Genomic DNA, 21073 nt, shown 5'->3' on the forward strand with positions numbered 1-21073 from the left:
GTGTGAAATAAAAAATAACCTGAGAGAGATTTTCAAATCCTCTAGTGCTCAGTCTCCTGCTGCGCCTTTTTAAGGTTAAAGTATGTTGAAATCGAGTCAATCTGACCTTCCTTACAGTTTTCTATGTGTTTTAAAAGAGTGGTAGCCTTACAAAGTAGCTCAGTTCACTGAATTGTAATGCCGGTAGTTAGCTTTCATTACTAGCTAAGGCTGATATAACACAGATCGGCCAATTTCTGTGAATGGACTTTGCATTTCCTCAATAATGACAAAAGTCATTCACAAGTCAGCAGGAAGGGTATAAAAATAAAGAAAGGAACTTTTTAGATGATTCTGCACCGAACCAACAGACGAGCAGCCCCATCATTTGTGGAATGTATCTGAAATCCAATTTTTTACGGCCACTACCCATACCTCATGAACATTTAGACTGACACACTACACAAACCATTCCAAATTTTAAGGTGACTTCCATCGGCCCATTTAATAGAAGCCGAATACATCTTTGTCATGTTATTATAAATGCACCAATTCCATTCTGATTTTTCTAAGCTTAATCCAAAAGGCAACTGGACTTGGTTGAAGTTCTTGAAGACGTTTCACTTCTCATCCGAAAGGCTTCTTCAGTTCTAACTGACTGGTGGACAGAGTTAGAAATATAAGCCTCTGTAGGTCATTAGGAGCCATTACATGCTGAGAGGGAGTGTGATCTCAGCTGTTTGGGCAGAGAATTCAACACTGCATTGTAGGTGGGTAATAGGTGGTGTCTTAAGCTGGAAAAACCAACCTTAACAGAGGTGGTGGCCTAACATAGATGGCTTCCTTGACACCTCTTTCGAACCATCGGTCATCAGCCAAGAATTTTAACCTTGCTGTCGTCAAAGGAGTGTCCTTTTTCCTTTAGATGTAGGTGGACAGCTGAGTCCTGATCTGAGGAGCTGGCTCTCCTATGCTGGGCCGTGCTTTTGTTGAGGGGTTGTTTTGTTTCCACAATGTACGGGTCAATGAATTCCTCATTGCATTGGACTGCATACTGGTTCGAAAGACTCACCCCTGATTACACATCCATTGGCATACTAATGACCTACAGAGGCTTATATTTCTAGCAATTTCAATTCAATTCAAAAAGCTTTATTGGTATGAATGTAATCGTTACAATATTGCCAACGCATCATGTAATTAAAAATATATACTATTATACTTCTAGCTCTGTCCGCCAGTCAGTGAGAACTGAAGAAGCCTTTCACATGAGAGGTGAAACGTTTTCAAGAACTTCAACCAAGTCCAGTTGCCTTTTGGATTAAGCTTAGAATTACCATGACCTGGATGACTGAGAACCTTCACAGACATTCTGATTTTTCTTTAACTCCCAATACTAAATCTCAGTGAACACAGATACATTATGTGTTTAATGACTGGTGCAATGATGGTGCACTTCTACACTGCCATCATTGAGTCCATCCTCACCTGCTCCCTCACCGTCTGGTACGCTGCTGCCAATTCCAAGGACAAGTGCAGCGTATCATCTGCTCTGCAGAGAGGGTGATTGGCTGCAATCTGCCATCTCTCCAGGAACCTGAGGCGTGCAGGTAAGATTGTGGCCAACCTCTCCCCTACGGCAAGAGGCAGCGGTCCATCAGGACCAAAACCTTCTCACACAGGAACCGTTTCTTCCCCTCTGCTGCCAGCCCCATCAACAACGGCTCCAACCCACTCCCCCACCTGACCTGACTCTCATCCATCCCCTCAGTCACTCTAAATCAGACTCTATGCGTTACATTAACACACACTGGACACTGCACATCTGTACAGTTTTTAATTACACCTGTCGTAATATACATATAAATGTATCTTCTTCTTTTAAAGCTAAATGCTGATGAAATCAATACCATCTCCAACACAACTTAATGTACAAGTTCAGTACTTCTCTGAAGTCTTCCAAGGTGGAAGGAGTTGCAACCCTGTTTTGGGGCATTACCTTATCTATGTGCGGATGCCAGTACTCGTCATGTTGGGTCTTGGCTGCTGTGCTGTTGATTCTGGAGAAGAAGGTCGGCTTGGTGAGGTACATCAGAGTTGGGTCCAAACCAAACGTCTCAGCAATAACGGCTTGAATTCGCCCACGTACATCTCTGACAGTAGAAAACAGTCAATGAGTCAAATTGGAGAGGTATGATTTATGGCCGTTATACTGCAGGCGACGTTGGGTAAAGCTAGTCAATAGGATTCACAACTGAAGTTATGCAGCTAAGAGTTTATTAACTGATGACTGATATCTGTATAAACACTTCTTCCAGCAAATTCTTTGTGACATTATTCAATTTACTTTCACTGAGGTGCTCATGGGTTTTGTTTTTGCTAAATGTAATAATCCAAGAGGTGTGATGGGCATAAAGATCCATACTTAACTTTGTTGGCTAACAACATCATTGCATGTAATTGATGATTCAGTGCATCTTTAAATATAAGTGAATTATACCAAAGGTATTATTGTAAGGGATCGTGTTTACTATTATTATGAACAAAGTATAATCTTTTGAGTTTGAGTCACTTTTCAAAAAATGTCACTCTTATTCCAAACTCTTTTGAATGTGAAATAAATGCATGGCTGACTTTTAATTAAGGCTCCATAGTCACCTGTAAAGCTGGAAATCCTCTGGAGTGAAAACATCTCCGATCTGATCGCCAAAATACCTGCAGCCATATACCGTCACACAATCACAGGCAGGCAGTTCAGCACGCAGACAGGCAAATCAGGACGCAGACAAGGCCAATCAGAGGCACATGAGCAGACACAAACACGAGCACAGACACAGCAGAGGGGCAAAGAACAGAGGAGACAGGATCTGTTAGCATAAATTAACTTTTGCGGCATGGCACAGTGCACCATTAGCCAGGCAGATGTGCCACCCAGCCAACCAAACACAGCAGATAGTAAACTCTAACTGCCTCACGAGGAGCTACCCAGTGGGGGGTGAAGAGTGCGAGTGCTATCGTCATCACTTCCTGATTAAAATCTGCCAGATAGTCCCTGTGGATCCCATGTCAACCACCTGCCCAGTGGGACGAGAGAGAAATGGGAGGAAACTGAGGTAGAAATGAGTGTAAGGAGGAGGTATAAGGGAAGAGAGGAGCAGCTGATCCAAATAAAACTGGGCTCTGCTGGCAGTGATGAATTAGGGGTGGGGTATGGGTCACTAGACCTGGAGAGGACAGCTCACAAGGACCAGCATCAGTAAGATTGATGACGAATTTTGGTGAATATATTTCTGCAAATGTTGCACATAATGCAGGATGTCATTTCTGTAGGCACAAAAATAGTCTGGACAGAAAACAAAAAAGAAGACAAGATGAACTTTCCCACCTGTAGATGTTCACAAACTGTTTTCCCATCGACAACGCTCCAGAGTGCAGGTCAAGTATGGAGGCCTGTAAGGGAACAAACACGAATTAGCAGGAATTTCAAATGAACTGGAAAAAAAATACTGGCTATTGATGTACATGTATGGCACAGTATTTGTTACAAGGCTTAGTGGTGTTCCCTTTGTGGGCTTTTCCTGGCGTTCTCACTCTGCCCTTTACTTGTTATTGCTTTTCAACTCCTTAGGGGTAGTGCTCTGTCCTTTCCTCAGAAGTCCCCCTGTTGCTTCCCCTCCCTTCACTCCATAAGCAGGTCCTTTATTGGCTGTGGACCAGGTGAGCTGGGGATGGTTAGTTTGAGATAGAGCATGCCAGGGACGCTTGGACGTCTCTGGGTGAGAATATTACTCTATGTTTGATCTGCCAGAGCAGCTCAGCAAGCTGTTGCTTTGCTTATTGTGCCAGCCTGCCTCCTAGTGTCAAGAGAGGTCCATTACAGCTGGGACTATCGATGATAAAGAATTTATGTTTATGTCTAAAATTTGGATAACAGATGTTAGATAACTACTAGTTGTGTGACTGTGAACTTACCATACTTGATAGGATTTTAGTTAATTTTAGTCTAGCTATTAAACAAATCCCATGAAAAGACCAAAATCTACAATGAATGGATTCTACTACCTGCTATTGTGCGTGTATCCAAACCTGAAATACCTTATTTCTCAGTGCAACAGAGCTCGACTGTTGAACAAATCTCATTTAAAAACACACCAGTGAGCCAGAACATTACACAGGGCGAACTCTTCCTTCGATGCCAGATAGGCACACTGTACTTTATTTTAAATTCTATGTCAATACTACTGAACCAGTACTGGTTGAATCAATTGCAGGAAACACATTCACTATGATAAATTAACAATAAAGAAATAATTTACATTATTAAACAGCCTGTCTGAAAAGAAGTGAAACATATTCTGGTTACCTTGATATGATTTGGAGTTATCTCCGTTATACAGTAGCACCAGTGCCAAAAAAGTAACCATGATGCACACTTAATTGTGAGAGTTTCATTTTTTGCAAGTTTATCCTTAAAATTAGATTTTTTTTTTACCACTGGTCGCTCATTGAAATAGTGTTAAGAGTTCAAATGACAGCAGATTGCTATTGATCCTGCATATTTATTTTTTTCTTTAAAAACAGGATGCAAGGGGGGAACTTGTCGTGGATATTGGTCTAGTAGCTAACAGTGTTGAAAGTCATAAACATTCAAACACAGTAGTGATAGTATAACTTCATTACAACTGCAACCAAGCTTGTAGGCCCAGTGCTTCATGAACAGACATACACATTCAAGCAAGCCTTTCACTGGACCTTCAAAATGACCTTTTTGTCATTGTTGGGCCAAATACTCGCATAAACATGACAATCATTGCAAGTTGATAACAAACCATGACTTGTTAGCAGAGTTCCACAGACAGGGAAGGGAAGCTGAGATGCACTTAAATACAGACAACAAAGGAGCTCTGTGGCACAGAGGAATTATGCACATGAGGCTTTGAGTGGACACACAACAGCAGGATCAATTCATTGTTATTTTAGTCTTTGATTAGGGGTTTTTGACGATATGAAAAATCATTTATAAAAAATACAAGCATTGTTGCTTTGATTAGCTACAAATATACTTAAAAAACGCAGTAATAAATACATACATTTATTAATTTTCTTAAATTAAAACTACATCATCTTCGAGAAAGGGCTGTTAAAAAGCTGGGGCACTCAAGGGGGGTGTAATTATGTAAAACATAGTTTTTTTAGAAGACAAACATTAGTTCTGGGTTGTTAAAGTGCTCATTATTACTCCACAGGGGAGACAACAACACATTAATTACAGCTTAGATAAATATCTGAGGAACGTTTCTACAATTATATTTTCATTAAGCACCAAAAAATGAAGAAACAAATGCCTGAAAGGTCAGTTTTAATATTTTGTTATGCTTTTGAAAATGGTGATCAAAAAGTGTTTATCTATGAAATCACATAAAAGCACTTATTTGGGAAATTACTTGTGATAAAAGCGGGGTATGCCTTCCTGTTCGTTTATTCAAACTATTTTATTTGGCCATACACTTACCCCTCCTTCTGATCCAGCCAGCGCCAGCCCTCTCTCAGCCAGCCTGTGACACAAACAGAAAGCATTAATAATGATCCAGCTGCACTGCAGAGATATAGGACAGTGAATGGAAAAACAAGTATGGAAGTCGACATGTTTACCTCCGGAGGACCTGAGCTTCCTCTCTCGTCACCACACTGTCTGTGACTGCACGGCCACACTTCTGAGGAGTGCATCCTAGGAGACAGACGTGTGAGAGAGGATTTGAAAAATAATAATATCGTATTTGGTGCAGTATCCCCTTGTCACAGGCTTTGGGCCCCAAAGCAGAGAGAGAAAGTAGCTAGTAGAGAAACAAAGTGCAAGGTAAGGAGTTCATTGGAGTTCTACTCATTAATGCTCCAAAATTCAGGGCATCCCTCCAAACTTTGAGGATTATAATTTATTGCTTGAGGCCTGAGCCTCCCGCTGTGTCTTCTTTAGATAGTGAGGATGCAAAATGTTCTTTCTCCGAGGAATAGTCTCAAAACTGTTCCAAATTTCATAGATTAGACAGCCACCCTTATCAATTAGGTTTGGAAATGTCTGTCTGTTTGGAGATGGATGGGGAAAAAAAGTCCTTTGATTCCAATAAGGTACCAGATATTTAAGTAAAAAGTTCTTCATCACTTATTTTCTATTTCTGTGTATTTCCAGCACATTCGGAAATGTGACTGCCTACCTGCTCACCTATACTCATTGGGAAGTTTATTGAAGGAAATAAACTCTTTTTTTAAAACTGATTTATTGTGTACGCCAATTTTCAAGCAAAGACACAGAACACTCTCTGGTTCTAGTTTCTCTTTTTTCTTTTCTTTATTTTTTAGTTGATCTTTTTGGACTGTAGATGTCACAGCCAGAAGGTTGGTAGTTCAAACCCTGGTTGATACGAAGTGGGCCTTTCTGTGTGCAGTTAACATGTTCTCCTCGGGCATGCATGGGTTCCCTCCGGGTACCCCAGCTTCCTCCCACAGTCCAAAGACTTTAAATTGCCCATAGGGATGGATGTGAGCGTGAAAGGTTGTCTGTCTCGATGTCTAAGCCCTGTGATTGACTGGCGAACAGTTCAGGGTGTACTCCGCCTCTCATCCAGTGACAGCTGGGATTGGCACCAGCCCCCCGCGACCCTGAACAGGATAAGCGGTATAAATAATGGATGGACTATTGATGGATGAAGATCTGTGTAGCCCATGGCGCAGTAATCCTGATGGTTTTCAGAAGCCCTAAATGTGCTATGAATTGTGTCACTCTCACATAACAGTTCTGACAGACATCATACTTAGTCTGACCTGTAAAATTTCAGTTACACTTTCAACTCCATTTAATTACTATAAAGACTACAGGAGCACAAGGTTAAATACATACTGTCATAAAGCACTATCTCTTACACACAAGGAAAACAAAATATATTCCATAACTTATGAAACGGTGTGGATGCCCCATGTTTATGGCATCAGATATTCTTGTTATGTCCGTTCGTTGTTCAAAACTAAATATTTCCCCTATTAATTGAGGAAAAGTCATTATATACTAATCAAACGAGCTGTTTATATTTTAAACATTCATCTATACCAATTGCATAGAGGAATGATATAAATATTCCGCAAACTCTTTATGTATGCGAAAAGGAATTAAATGAGAGCCCAACCGAACTTATTTCCATTCAATTTATCTGCAATGTTCTTAGATAGGCAGCTCATTATTCATCTGAAAAATGATGAAACCAGATGGGAACATTTGCAGTAGTAATAATGCAGTAATATTTTGGACAAGTTAGCTTGTGCTATAGTGCCATCTAGTGGTTGCCTTTCATGTCGTTGCACACTGATTCAGGAGAAAATGCTTTGAATTTCATTTAAAACAGTGAAATGTAACTTTATACATTTTCTTGAGTATTGCACTTAAGTACAAATTCAAGGGACATTTTTTTTATCCAGAGGATTACAATTTATTCTACTTCATTCTTCAACTCCACTTCATCTCAGAGGGAAATATTGTATTCTATTCACACCAACCTATTCGTCTTACCACTTAAGCTCATAATTTCTTTAAGATAACCTATCATGGCCTTCCTGTCCGGTGAAAACCTTACATCTTGAGGTTTTGAATTTGTTTTTTCTGAAAAACTGACAATGAAACTAACTGTGCCTTTATGGTTTGGGTTAGGGTTAGTAAAATGCAACATGCATACAAAGCCAAAATATGTATCCAAAAACATTGTATGTAAAAGTGAAAGTCTGACGGGGACCATTTAAATGCACAATGAGTATTTGTACTTATGACACTTTAGTACTTATAACTAATAATACTTACATTATTTTACTCCATGGGGTTGAGAGCCTTCAGCTGCTCTGCCCCCCCCCTCTGAAACTCTCTCCCACCAGACATCCGAGACATTGATTCTCTTTCAGTTTGCATCTTTCTAAATTTGCATATTCAGTTTGATCGCTCCTCTGTACACAAAGATTTTATACACTGTAAATTTGTCTTGTTAATTTTGTTGATTTATTGTTAGGTTGTTTTGCGTTTTAAACTCTGCCTTGTAAGGTGACCTTGAGTGTTTTGAAAGGCGCCTATAAATAAAATATATTTTCATTATTATTGGACTTTTTCTCTCTATGTTCAAGTTTAAGTGTTGTGAAAGATAAATTGTATTGAGATTGTATTTGACCCACTCTTATATCATGTTAAACTAGCAGAGCAGAAACCAACATCAGCCGCTGGATTAACCTGGTATTTATCAAGAGGGCTTGTCGTTATCAAAACCCAGTCATGTTTACACAGCAGACAGGTGTCAGTTAGATTACCTGTGTACCTGAGTACAGTGCAAGGATCAGAGCCTCACCTGGATAACGTTTGTAGTTCTCATAGTCTTCAGAGCACTGGACGGTAAAGACTCTGGGCTTGGATTTAACCAGCTCACTCTGGCTGACAAGTGTTTCTGTTATCTCACTGTCCAGAGAGGTGATGTACAGCCACGTAGCCGCCCCACACAAAGAGAGAACGACCAGCAGCACGGCCACTGATCCTCGGGAACCCCTCCATGCAGATCCCTGCCGCAGAGCGTTGCCTCTGACCAAGACAGAAGAAAGTCCAGATTATCAACTGAATTTGACCAACTGCTGCAATGTGGCCCATTTAACACTCTTAACTAAAATAAAGATGAGTTACTGAGTAAGACATTACTCTTGTTGTGCTATCCTTATTCTAATTATATTCTCTAAACACTCCAAATCCGAGGCCTATGTGCCCCATTGCATGAAACAACTGTGGAGCAGCTCAAATAATCTGAAAAGAAAAATTAAATTATGATTTCTAGTTTGTGTTCTGTCTTTGCCAGGTCTCACTTGGAAAACTGATTTTAATATCAAGGCAATTCCTGGTTAAAGTAAAAAATAAAGAATTATTTGACAATATGAAATACAGATCCACTTGTATAGTAACAGGAGGAAAAGCAAACAAAGAGGATTTTAATTTGCTGTGACGCCTCTCTCGAGTAAATTAACTGTCAAAACAAACAATAAATTACCAGATATGACAGGCCAACTGAACAGTACACCTCAAATCAACCTGAGTTCATTGTAACTAGTAAAAGCCATACGTTGTCATTTAGAATGTGCTTTAAAACTGTTAAGCAAGCAAGTGATGTCATATTGAGCTTGAAGTTACAATGGATACATTGTTTAAATAAATAGAAAGAGTAAAATAATCTATAAAAGCTAAAATAGTTTGCTGTAAAAAAAAAAAAAAAGGGAAAAAAGCATAAATAAAAACAATAATTATTGGAAACTTCATTAAAACTTTACTTTAAGTTAAGAAAGTGCTTCATATGGTTGAACCAATGTAAAAACTTTTCAGACCAAGGCAAAATAAAAATTTAAATCAATTACACGGTGCTTTCAATGGCTGGACCACAAGATGGCTGTTAAAGAATCCATAAATAAAACTAAAAAACTCTCCAACAATAAAAAAGAATACTGATATAAAACAGATGAGACATGCTGCCTTGTCTGATTCAGTGCTTTGTTCTCGCTAACGCCACTCCCTCCCTTTATTCACTCTCGCTGCTTGACTAATAATGCTGCTTTCCCGCTCACTCTTGAGCTGGGGAGGAGCTGGGGCCTAAGTTGAACCTTGTGTTTACAAATATCCAAAAGATCATGTTAATAGTCTCTTTTCATTTAAACATCTGCATGCATTAAAGTACTTGTCTTCATTCCACCCATAGACTGTATAAAAAGTATATATACAGTCATTGATTCCACCAAACAGAATATCCTGCTGTCAGACGTAAAGGGAGCAAAACTTAACAATTCTCAATTTTACTAAAATCAGAGGAGTAATGGATCATTTAAAAGTTTTTATCCTCTTAGGCAAAGCCTCTATACTGTATGTCAGGTGGACTCAACCGTATTACTCAAAGGTTATTCTGCAAATTTCTACTTCTATGCGGATGATACTGTTATTTACTGCTCCACTCCAACACAATATCAGGCTCTCTGTTACTTATAAGGTGCCTTTGATACTGTACAACACACTTTTCAAGAGTTAAAATTGCATACTCAATCACTGTTTGGATCTGCCACCAAACAGGACAGAAACAGACTACAACGGACATCACTGCAGACCCCTCGCACCCCGGACACAAACTGTTTAAACTTCTCCCCTCTGGTAGGCGTTACAGAACACTGTATGCCAAAACAACCAGACACAAAAACAGTCTCTTCCCACAGGCTGTTACTCTGATGAACACATAACAGTCACAGAGCGTCAGAGCAATCAGTGAGGAAAAACCCTGTCACCTGTAAATAAGGTTACAGTAAGGTTATTGTTCATCTCATCATGTGGACACACACTTTATTCATGTAATTATCATCCGTCATCTGGCACGAATCTATGCAGTTTTTTTTATTGTAAATACTATACATTAACCACTCTGTTACATAATTACATATTATTTCTAAATCATATATATTTCAGCATCGTTGCACTCCTCATACTTGCACTATGGTCTTTCGCAGGCTTGTAGATACTAGTTTAATATTTAATGTTTAAGTGTATATAGAGAGCAATGTTAAACCGGAGTCAAATTCCTTGTATGTGAACATACCTGGCCAATAAAGCTGATTCTGATTCTGATCTGGAATTGATCTTGAATCCTGATAAAACAAGTCTCACAATGCTTACAAACTCAAAGACAAAGCCACTAAACCTGTCATCTGTTACATTTCAGGGTGGTGTGATTGAGTCTGTATCTTCTTAGAAATACCTGGGATCCTTGATTAATGATTGGATATCTTTTAAGCTTCATATTCAGCAACTCATAAGGAAGTTGAAGTGGCAGCAGGGCGTTTATTTCAGCAATAAATTATGCTTTTCTTTTTCTACGAAAAGAAGACTTGTTGCTGCTACTTCAATGCCCCTGATTGAGTACAGTGATGTTTTATATGCATGCACCTTCTAAATGCCTTCACTCTCTGGATACTGTATACCATGGAGCATTGAGGATCACTAAGATTCTTAAGGCCCAAACTCATCATTGCTCCCTGTGTGCTCAAGTTGGCTGGCCTGCACTGTCCATCCCTAGACTGAATCACTGGCATGTCCTTTTTTTAAGGCAATTCTTCTCCCTCTTACTTATGCAATTTCATTCATCTGAAAAATGCTGGAAGCAACAGTCTTCGCTCTGTGACCCATTCACAAGACTTATTTTTGCTACCTGTCCCCAAAGTCTTGAAATTGGTAAAATGGGTTTTAGGAAAGCTGCTCCTGTGGCTAGGAATCTGCTGCAGGATGATGTGGGTCTACAGGAGCTGATCTCTTTAAATCTTTTTAAAAGTAGATTGAAAGCGTTGGAGGAAGATGCATCACGTTGGAGATGCTTTGACTAATGACCTTTCGCTATGTGACCGCGAATATTGATTGTAATTGTTATGTGTTGTATGTCTGAAATGTTGTTAAAATGTGTTGCTGTCTGTCTTGGCTAGGACACTCTTGTAAAGGAGATTTTTAATCTCAATGAGGCTTTTCCTGTTTAAATACATTTAAATAAATAAAATAAGTAAATTACTTATCAATCAGAATAATCTGTCAGTAATTGATTGAGTGATTTTAGTTCTACCTCAAACCTCACTAACACACAGACACCAAAATACAGATATCATTTTATACGTTTATTTTCCTGGAGGAATTTATGATTTTTTGTTGTTGTTGTGGTTCAGTAATGTTTCGTCCTCCATAACGCAACAGGACAATGTCATAAGTGGAATTAGCAGTGATTAATAAAAGCTGTACGCTAAGGCATAATCTCCATATGGTAAAGAAAAATGTTCTTCGAACTGAAGACTGCATTTACGTCTATAATTATAGCTTCAGTTTGGCACTAGTTTCAGCCAGGTTTTTACCTCAATCTGCATTGTTTGAGTAGACTGACTGACTGACTGGCACACCATCTCTTTTCCATTCACTCACCTTTTAATTTTCTTCTCAATCTCAGTGTTAGAACCCTGCGTGTTTCTCATTCGCAGTAGCGCCATTATAACTCAAAAACTTCTTCTGCATAGCATTTACAAGATACCGTCATACAGTTAGTCTCGACTTGACTTATCATGCCGTACTACCACCTAGGGCTAGTGCTACCACCTGAATCTCATTCCATTTCCTGGTGGACGCATATCGGCATATCTATTGGCTCTCTGGAAAAGAAAGCAGGGCTCTGATTGGACCACGTCAAAGTCATGTGAGTTCTACTGCAAAGCATCGTTGCAAAAAAAATATAGCCATATCCTTATCCTGCATTTGTAACTGTGTCTCGAGCGTCACAAAAGTTGAATGCTTACATCATTTAATCGGCATGATTAAACTCTAAGACTAAATTAATCGATTACCTACACTGTGCTTTAGCCTTGACAGCAGTGGAAGCGATCGAGAAGCGTTTCTTGTGCAGAAAAGGTGATCCACCTCTCAACAACATCATATTCGCTGTGTCAGTCCTCTCTAACATCCCAGCTCTGATTCTGACTTGGTCTACGCTGTTCTGGTGAGTTACAAACATTATTTAATGTCCCTTTACAAACAAAAACAAACTACGGCTGAATACGGATTTCTGTTTGTGCCTGCAGACTGTTTCAGGCAGAATGACGTGCAAACCGTGGCCAAAAGGAAAGAGACTAGTTCACCTTGATTTGAAAGGTGCCCCTCCAAGAGTAGGATACCTTCACCAGGTGAGAAAGAGCACAGTCGCTTCCCCTGTGATCTTCCACCCCACATGTTTACACACCTGTCACTCGTTGAATAGCCTATTGTCATTCATGTTTGCAGTCCACTAATGTGTGTTTCATCCCTTCAGCTGATCGAGTTCTTCTCTCAGCTGGGAGTGGATGGCCTGCTGGTGGAGTATGAGGACATGTTTCCTTATGGGGGGGAGCTGAAGCTGTTGCAGGCCACAACTCAGCCTGCTTACAGGTGCAGTTTGGGACGTAAACACAGGACACTGATTATTTCATGACTCATTTATGGGCCAACTGTGATTGTTTTCTATCTGCCTTATCATCCTGTTGATCCTGTTATAAAACTAGAATCCTTCCTGTGTGTGACAGAAGTAAAACTTGATATGCAAGTCTGATGTGCCATAAAATGACTTCCTTCTATAATTTATGTCTGTGTACTATGTGCTCTATTTACAGTCGAGAGGAAGTATTATCTATGCAGGAATTTGCCAAAACCAAAGGCATAGAGGTCATCCCACTTGTGCAGACATTTGGTCACATGGAAGTAAGGCAAACATCCTGTTCTCCTTTTTAAAATGGCTACTATTGCACAATTTTCAGATGGTTCAGAAGCTGTTCACTGTCCAAATGACCTGCTGCTTCCATTCTCTGTCACAGTTTGTGTTAAAGCATCGGCCCATGTGGGGGCTGAGAGAGGTGCCATATTGTGTGGGCACCCTGAATCCCCACAAAGAGGAGGGGGTGAAGCTGTTGATGGAGATGCTGAGGCAGGTGGTGGAGCTGCATCCAGGCCTAAACACACTGCACATTGGAGCAGATGAGGTGAGCGAGCTATTGTCTTTTCTTAAAAATGAGTTATTTATGATCCAAAGTAACATCAATTCTCCTGTGTCATCAATTACTATTACTCCAGGTGTACATCCTTGGCGAGGGGGAGGAGTCCAAGCTTTGGTTGGCCTCACCAGGATGCACAGTGGAGCAGCTTTTCCTGAGTCATGTGACCAAGGTGGCCAAGGCAATCAAGAAGACTTGGCCACACATGACCATCATAATGTGGGATGATATGATGAGAGGCATGAGTCAGGAGGTTTTAAAAGGTAAGGAAGACATAATAGAGATGGTCCTATTAAACCAGGATATCACTGATATTTCACATACTGCATGAGTTTTGTGAATCCATAAAAGGACACAGGGGCATTACTGAAGTAAAGAAGAACAGTTAGTTCCGAACAAGTAATCTGATTGGACAAGAGTTTACTTTACTACATTTATCTTACGCCTATAGTAACTTGTAATTTTACAAACTAGGATATTATGTACAAAACATCAAATAAAATATGACCCACTGCTGCAAATTAAACTACATTAAACTTGTATTTTGATTATGTTGTTTTACTGCGACCAACTTCAGGAATAAAATGTTAAATATACATTGTGGCATCAGTGACAAATCTATTAATATAATGTGTAATTGTATAATACTCAGCGTGGCTATTTTTCAGCATTGAGCATCCCTACTTTAAGTATATTTTGCCTAAAATGACTGTCACTGTTACCGTCACTGTTCATTTCATTCAAGGATTTTTATATATAAGGACTTTAATGATATTGCTACTTTTTTTTTATAACTAGAGGATTTAAAAACTTCCTTTAACACAGCATACATGGATTAACTGTCCAGGGTTCAATATCACTTCATGTGTCCCGTACATTGCGCTACAGAACGCCCACTTATTATATTTACGTTTAAGTAGTGTTAATCAAATTTAAAGAAATTTCATGCAAATTAAATTAAGTTTGACACACAAGGCTTACTTCCTTTTGCCAGTAGGTGGTGCTACTACTATGACTGAATTTTCATGCAGATGTCTTTAGGCCAATTATTTTTATTCCGGGCAAATTGAACATTTATTTCCTATTTCCCGGCAAAATATCAGAACTGGACATCAGCACCCCCACAGCTAAACAACACTCAAGATTTAAGAAACTTCTTTTCTAAAAGTCTATTTTTATCCATCTCACAGATAGCGGCCTAGTGGGACTCGTCCAGCCAATGTTGTGGGACTACACCCCTAATCTAGATGTTGAGAAAACTGGTAAGAACTGTTTGCTTTGGAAATCAGTATTTAAATATGTCACCCTTACACCTTATTGACATTAACATACACAGTGCTTTGTTAGTAGTGATGTACATTTTCCGTGTTGTCCAGTGTCTCTGCTGGAGAAGTACTGCAGTGCTGGTATGTCAGACCTGTGGACAGCCAGCTCCTTTAAAGGCTCCACCAGTGTTTACACCTGTGTGCCGAGCACACAGAGACATGTGGATAATCATTTGCAGTGGCTGAAGGTGGCTGCCTCTTTATCTGCTGGTGTAAACCTGCAGGGCATCGCCATCACAGGCTGGCAAAGGTTAGTGTTCAATTACTGCTCGTCTCCTACTTTGTTGGAGTGATTTATTGCATGACATCAAGTTTGAATCCAGGACTGTGTTTGTTGTTGGTAGAAATGAATGCGCAATGATTTTTCACAAGCATAAATGTGAAGATAAAAAGCACAGGGGTAACAACATACACCAGTATGTAGAATGTAGAAAAAAGGTGCTCATTGGTTGTTCCAACAATTTTTGTGTTGTGTTTGTTTTGTTAGGGTCTGACTGACTTCATTAACCAGAAATAATTTGATGTTACATCAAAAAACCCAGAAATGCAGTAAACACAGAACTGTTTACATGGTCCATTATTCTCCCACTGTCAGGTTTGACCACCTGTCGGTGCTGTGTGAGCTGATGCCTGTGGCGCTTCCATCACTAGCAGCCTGTCTCCACACTCTCAGCTGTGGTCAGTTCAGTGTTGAGGATCAAATCAAAGTTTCTGAGAGACTGGGTGTTTCATCAGTGGAGGTAGAAGCCATGGGGAGGTGAGGTCTGGCACCACCCAGTCACTATGTCGTCTGTACTGTATGTCTGTATACTTTGCCTCACAGGGTTTTTTTCTGTGTCTTTTAGGACTTCTGCAGACAACTTACTGTTCCCAGGACAGAGACTTGCTGAGTTAATTGTGGAGCTCAATTCACTGCTGAGCTCAGAGAACATTCGATTTTTTGAAAATGACATGTGAGTCTTGGGTCTTGTTAGCACAATATTTCATTTCTAGTGTCATGTCTATTTTATCTTATTAAGCTTTCTTTCATGTTGGTTGGCAAAATATGAGGATAAAGTCAGAAGTTAGTTAGCTAAGCTTAAAATGGCCAATGTAGATACTCTCGTTATACTATGCAATCTGCACTCTGTGCTAAGCTAACCTAACAGGCAGCTTGCTGAAGCCTCATATTTAGCCAACAGACATAAGAAAGGTATCAATCTTTTTATCTATCAGCTAGAAAGCAAATAATGTTTTTCAAATCTTTCAGAAATAGATAAAAATCTGTATCCTGTATTTACTGCTATATATAAACAGCTGAATAATTAAATGCTTGCACTACCGTAGGTTTGTAAGAGGATGGTTCAGCCCCTACCACAGACGGAGGAAGATGGTAACCCCGCTCATTACCATGCAGATTCACAGCCAGGCATCAACGTGAGAATAATTTGTTTTCCTACAGCTACATTTTCAGCACACTGCCTTACCATTCAGAAATTCACAGAGAAATCCTGTTAAGCCTCCATAGACACCCGTCTGATCTTGTCTCCTCAGGTTTTTGACTACATTACAACAGAAGGTGGAGGCTGTGCGAGATGAGATGCTGCGTCTATACCCAGATTCAACAGCCCAAGAGTGGATAGAGGAACATGTCAGCCCAGTAATGGCTCCTCTACAGAGGATAACAGAGGATATCAGAGCCTGTGTTAAGGAGATGGTGCCATAGAATATTTTGCCAGATCAGAATCCGATATTCCAATACAGGTCTTTTTGCATCTAACACTAATTTTTTTTTTCATGTGTAACTTGTTTCATGTGTAACTTGTGCAATTCACAAACTGCTGTTTGTGAATTGCACTTATTGTTGCAATTAAACAAAATATTGATAGAGGACTTTCATATACATATTTAGAAAATCTTTATATAATTCCAAAAATATGTATTAAATAAACACAGACAATAAAATCAGTCAACAAAATATATTTTTAGTTGACCAACATATCAAAGAGTTCGCCTGAGATTCAGTATACTGTTCACAAGAAGTCAATGGATGTTCAAAGACAAAATGGCTACAGAATAAAGCATTTCACCCATAATTTACTCTTGATTCAGCCATGAAAATCCTTCATGCTTGATCACAGTTTGAACATGCATATATCCGGATTGCAGACTGGGTAAGGAGGAACAACAATGCAAAAGGAGATCATCAACCGGGTGGTCCTGAAAACTGTGGGAAAAGCACTTAACATTAAAAGCATAAACACTTATTAGAGCTCAGTAGGAAGGCACAGTAATTCTGTAATGTGGAGTGTATTCTCAAACAGTAATTAGATCCAACCAGTTAAGGCATGATATTCACTGAGAGCGACATTTACAGTAAAATAAAGGATGTCTCATTCTTCCATTACCTTTAACTGTATAAGAAAACTTTAACTTGACTAAACTAGGATTGCTTGACAAATTATTTTATTGGATGATTTTTTTCCACCCCAGTTAACATGAAAATTAAATTTAAAAAAAGGTTATGGCCCTAGGCTCTTATCACCCCGCCTGGAATATAAAAACACCATGAATTAAATCTGTTAGGAGACGCTGAAAGAGGCCACATGCTAACAGTGTAATATGTAATAGAAGAATCACAAAAATGGACCCTCTGTAATGCCTTAGCACTGCCATAATGCCCCTAATTTAATCCATACAAAGTAACAGCAAGGTTGCTAGTCTAAGTAGGATCAGTGTTTGTCAGCTTCCTCTTCTGAAACACTGCTGTTGTCCAATGAGTCTTCCTCTTCCACCTCTCCATACTCTGCCTCTTCCTCCCGCTGCCTGCGTTGCTGCAGCTCCTCCAGACCCAGGAAGCGCTTCAGCAGTACATCCACTGCCTCCACATCGCTGAAGGGTAACAGATGGCACAGAAGGAGAATTGGAATAAATTGTATTACACTGTGTTACTTGCAATATGGATTTTTTCAATTGTTCTGATTTTCTACCAGACAGTAGTTAGACTCTGGATCTAGGTCAAATGAAGTCATCATCAACATTACATCTGAAAATTCATTAATGATGGTTCATAATACAACCATTTTTTTCTTTAGATGCCAGGAAAGTAACACAGTACTACATTTGAGTCATTAAGAAACTGTAGCTAACACAACACTGAAATTCTATCACCTTATAAAGAAGTAGTTTAAATGTAGTGCAAACACAAAGCAGCTTTTACATTGATTGGACTCAACATACTAGAATGTCAAGCAATATTAAAAAGAGGAGCTACATGTGTATATAAGCATCTCCTGTCTACAGTGTTCATTGCTACATTTCCTCCTTGCTTCTGGTGCAAAGCTTGACAGCAGTTTGACAATTGTTGCAGTTGCCAGACTAATCAGTTAACTCTGGGTGTCACTGCACTCCAACAACCCATAAATGTTCGTCTATGGAGATTTCACTGCTGTGCTCGATTTCATCCACCGGTTAACATTGTTTGTGGCCTATATATCTTAACTTGTTCATTAAAGGGACTTTAAGCTCTGTTATGTGAATGGCAAATCAGTGTTGAATCGCTTTAACTGGTGTGTCCACTGACTCTTGAGATATACCTGCGACTCCCCATTGTGGCACTCTGAGTCAGGGGATAGGAGAAGCCTGCAGCCATCCGCAGTATCAGCAGGTAGCCCTTCCCCAAATAGCGTACCCTCTCTTCCTGGATGTTGATGTCACACAGCTGTGTCAGATCCAACACAACTAAGAGAAAAAAATAAAACTTAAGATGGAATACATAAATTACTACAAGACTAGGAGACTACTGTACTAGGTAAACCACCTAGTGGGGTTACTGACCTTTCTCGTGCCCCTTCCTCCACAACGTCAGGACCAAAGCATACAAACTAAAGCTCTTTAGCTCAATCAGGTTCTTGGTTTTGTCAAACACAGCCTCCTCCCATTCATCCATGTTCTGCATGGCTACAAAAAGGCAGCCAGTCACATAGAAAAGTTTCCACAAGATGCTGTCTGTATGAATAACACAAAAAGCTGTATGAGTTACAGTAAGTACTGAGAAAAGTTATATAAACCTGTAGTTTTAAATTACTGACGGATGATGTCAGTCCAGTTTGTGTACCTGAGCTGTAGTAAGCAGCAGCCAACCCAACAGATGCTATACCTGCAATGAAAATAAGAGACTTACAGTTTTGGAGGAAATACAGGGAGCGTCAGTGTTAAAGTTTAGTTTTTCATATTTGTATATACTGTAGATAGATTGTAGATAGATAGCTTGTATGAACCTTTGCATGCACACTTACCGACAAGAAGTGACCAGGAACGAATGCCCGGGGATCTCTTCAGATGGAGCAGGGTGAAGCTGTGTTGCTCTACTGTCATGTACCCCATCTAAACAACGGCAGGAATATGAATGTAAAATTTCATATACTAAATGTCTATTTTACATTACTATAACACCTTAAAGAGCCAGTTCACCAAAATCACTAAAGAAACTGTTCTTGCTTGGCCTAGTGTAAGTAACAATGCTGACAGGGGCTGTATGCACCCAGGTTTTTCTCAGTTCTTGTCTCACTTTCTGATGACTAACAAACCTGCAAAACCAGGGTAACTATCCCATGGCAGCAGACCTCTAGGAGTCCCAAAAGCTCCTGGCTGAATGTATATTAACAACTCTGTGCTAAATTAGTTGGTCTTTTTCAGGGCAGATGTTCTTGCCCTATATCTAGGAGCAAAAGCACAGGAGTTTCTTATAACACTATCTACTTTATCATTGGCTTAAAAATTCACAGAACACTGACTCTGTTGTATTGAAGTGTATAGGAGGCCACTATTTAGCAATCATTAATTATATTATTTAAACCTGTTCTTTTTCTAATTGACTTTTCAAGAAGTCCCCTTTTTTGAAAGGCCAAGTGACAGTTTGTTAAGAAGTATTCAAAATTAAAAGAATAACAAATTGCAAAAGCATTGGCTTGAGGCAAGATCTGGTTTGTTACAAGATAGTCTTGTAGACACACTTAATAAAAAGCCCTACTGTGTCTATAGTTTTAAATCTTCATTGTCTCATATCTAAACTTGTATGTCACTAAAGTTCAATTCAATTCTAAATGAATTAATTTATCTAAATAAGTAGCCTCAAAAACCTTGGCCCAGGCTCTCAGGTTTGACCTGAGATATACTGTATATAGCGTAGAACTGTATACAATTCGGTGCCTCCCTTGCTGGTTCTCAAAGCCATGGCCGATTCATTAATCACTTTTTTTTTCATGTAGTGACAAAAATTAACAAAGGTTGCTTCTTAATACATTACATATAAAGCAGGTCTAGACATTCCCCTAATATTACTGAAAAGGAACCAACAACTGTGGTCTGTCAAAAAACAATGTAGCCTACTAGTTAATCAGGATATTCCAGATATATTACTGACAACTATTGTTTATACTGGAACCATTATATACTTGAAGAAATGGACAAAAAACTGAAATCTTTTGAAATGATCTACTGAGAATCATCCTAATAGAAAGAACGTTATCAGGGAGAGACTTCTGTTTTAAAATATCTCTGTCCTTTGAGCAGCTTTAGTGAAAGTCCATTCAACTCTATCAGTGGGCTGATGGTACAACTCTCTGTGATGAATATCTCCACCTATTAATATATATATTTGAGACTTGGTTGTAGTGCGCCTTTGATTTGACCCGAAAACCGAGCAAGACAAGAAAGCTGCTTAAGCTGACGGTGGCAATGGGCATGATGGTTAAGAATTACCCACACATCACTGTCTGTCTCACACTGACAGATGCCTACTATTTGACGTTTTGTATCACTTACCTTAACTCTTCTCTTTTTCGGAAATTTTGACCTTTCAGATTTAATAAAACAGCGTTAGTAGGAAGAAGTACATGCACTGAATTATAAGGAAGTTCCACACATATTATTGCTACAACTTCCACACAACTGTAAAGCAAGGGTGATATTTCCTTCCTGTATAGGTCTGTTCTGATTGGACGGGCTACTTTGGCGCCGCCTTCAAAATAAAAGCTTAACATATAACACACATTATGTATTTGGCCGTGTAGTCTGATACATATATAAAATAACGTTTTTGAGTGTTTTTTGTTTCCGTGTCTTTCATTTTCTTCATCAAAACAAAACATATTTATTTATTTACTTTTACCGGTCAGAAAAAGACATCGTCTAAG

The 21073-nt window shown here is 39.3% G+C and overlaps 3 protein-coding genes across 3 annotated transcripts in view; 1 reads left to right on the top strand and 2 right to left on the bottom strand.

The window, feature by feature from the left end:
* ogfod3 (2-oxoglutarate and iron dependent oxygenase domain containing 3) overlaps positions 1-12140 on the bottom strand; it is a 29456-nt gene extending 17316 nt beyond the window's left edge. The window contains exons 1-7 of the mRNA XM_069664424.1: positions 11981-12140; positions 8355-8581; positions 5632-5707; positions 5492-5534; positions 3365-3429; positions 2638-2694; positions 1979-2132 (exon numbers count right to left, since the gene is read on the bottom strand). Of these exons, the coding sequence (XP_069520525.1) occupies positions 1979-2132; positions 2638-2694; positions 3365-3429; positions 5492-5534; positions 5632-5707; positions 8355-8581; positions 11981-12045 (687 nt within the window). The 5' untranslated portion in view covers positions 12046-12140. The remainder of the gene's footprint in view (positions 1-1978; positions 2133-2637; positions 2695-3364; positions 3430-5491; positions 5535-5631; positions 5708-8354; positions 8582-11980) is intronic.
* A 175-nt stretch (positions 12141-12315) lies between these two features.
* Positions 12316-18407, top strand: hexd (hexosaminidase d). Its single transcript, XM_069664423.1, has 12 exons — positions 12316-12548; positions 12631-12732; positions 12858-12973; positions 13195-13282; positions 13396-13560; positions 13652-13835; positions 14763-14834; positions 14949-15147; positions 15493-15654; positions 15743-15850; positions 16224-16313; positions 16431-18407. The coding sequence occupies exons 2-12, from the start codon at positions 12646-12648 to the stop codon at positions 16600-16602; spliced, it is 1443 nt and encodes a 480-aa protein (XP_069520524.1). The 5' UTR covers positions 12316-12548; positions 12631-12645; the 3' UTR covers positions 16603-18407.
* cybc1 (cytochrome b-245 chaperone 1) lies at positions 16812-20825 on the bottom strand. The gene is made up of 6 exons (XM_069664425.1): positions 20703-20825; positions 19175-19262; positions 18994-19035; positions 18714-18884; positions 18473-18617; positions 16812-17768 (listed from the first exon to the last, which is right to left on the bottom strand). The coding sequence occupies exons 2-6, from the start codon at positions 19260-19262 to the stop codon at positions 17609-17611; spliced, it is 606 nt and encodes a 201-aa protein (XP_069520526.1). The 5' UTR covers positions 20703-20825; the 3' UTR covers positions 16812-17608.
* Positions 20826-21073: the final 248 nt, after the last annotated feature.

This window comes from Semicossyphus pulcher, unplaced genomic scaffold, assembly GCF_022749685.1.
Source record: "Semicossyphus pulcher isolate SPU_LCO1_2020_fin unplaced genomic scaffold, fSemPul1.0.p SCAF_16, whole genome shotgun sequence".
Lineage (NCBI taxonomy): Eukaryota > Metazoa > Chordata > Actinopteri > Labriformes > Labridae > Semicossyphus > Semicossyphus pulcher.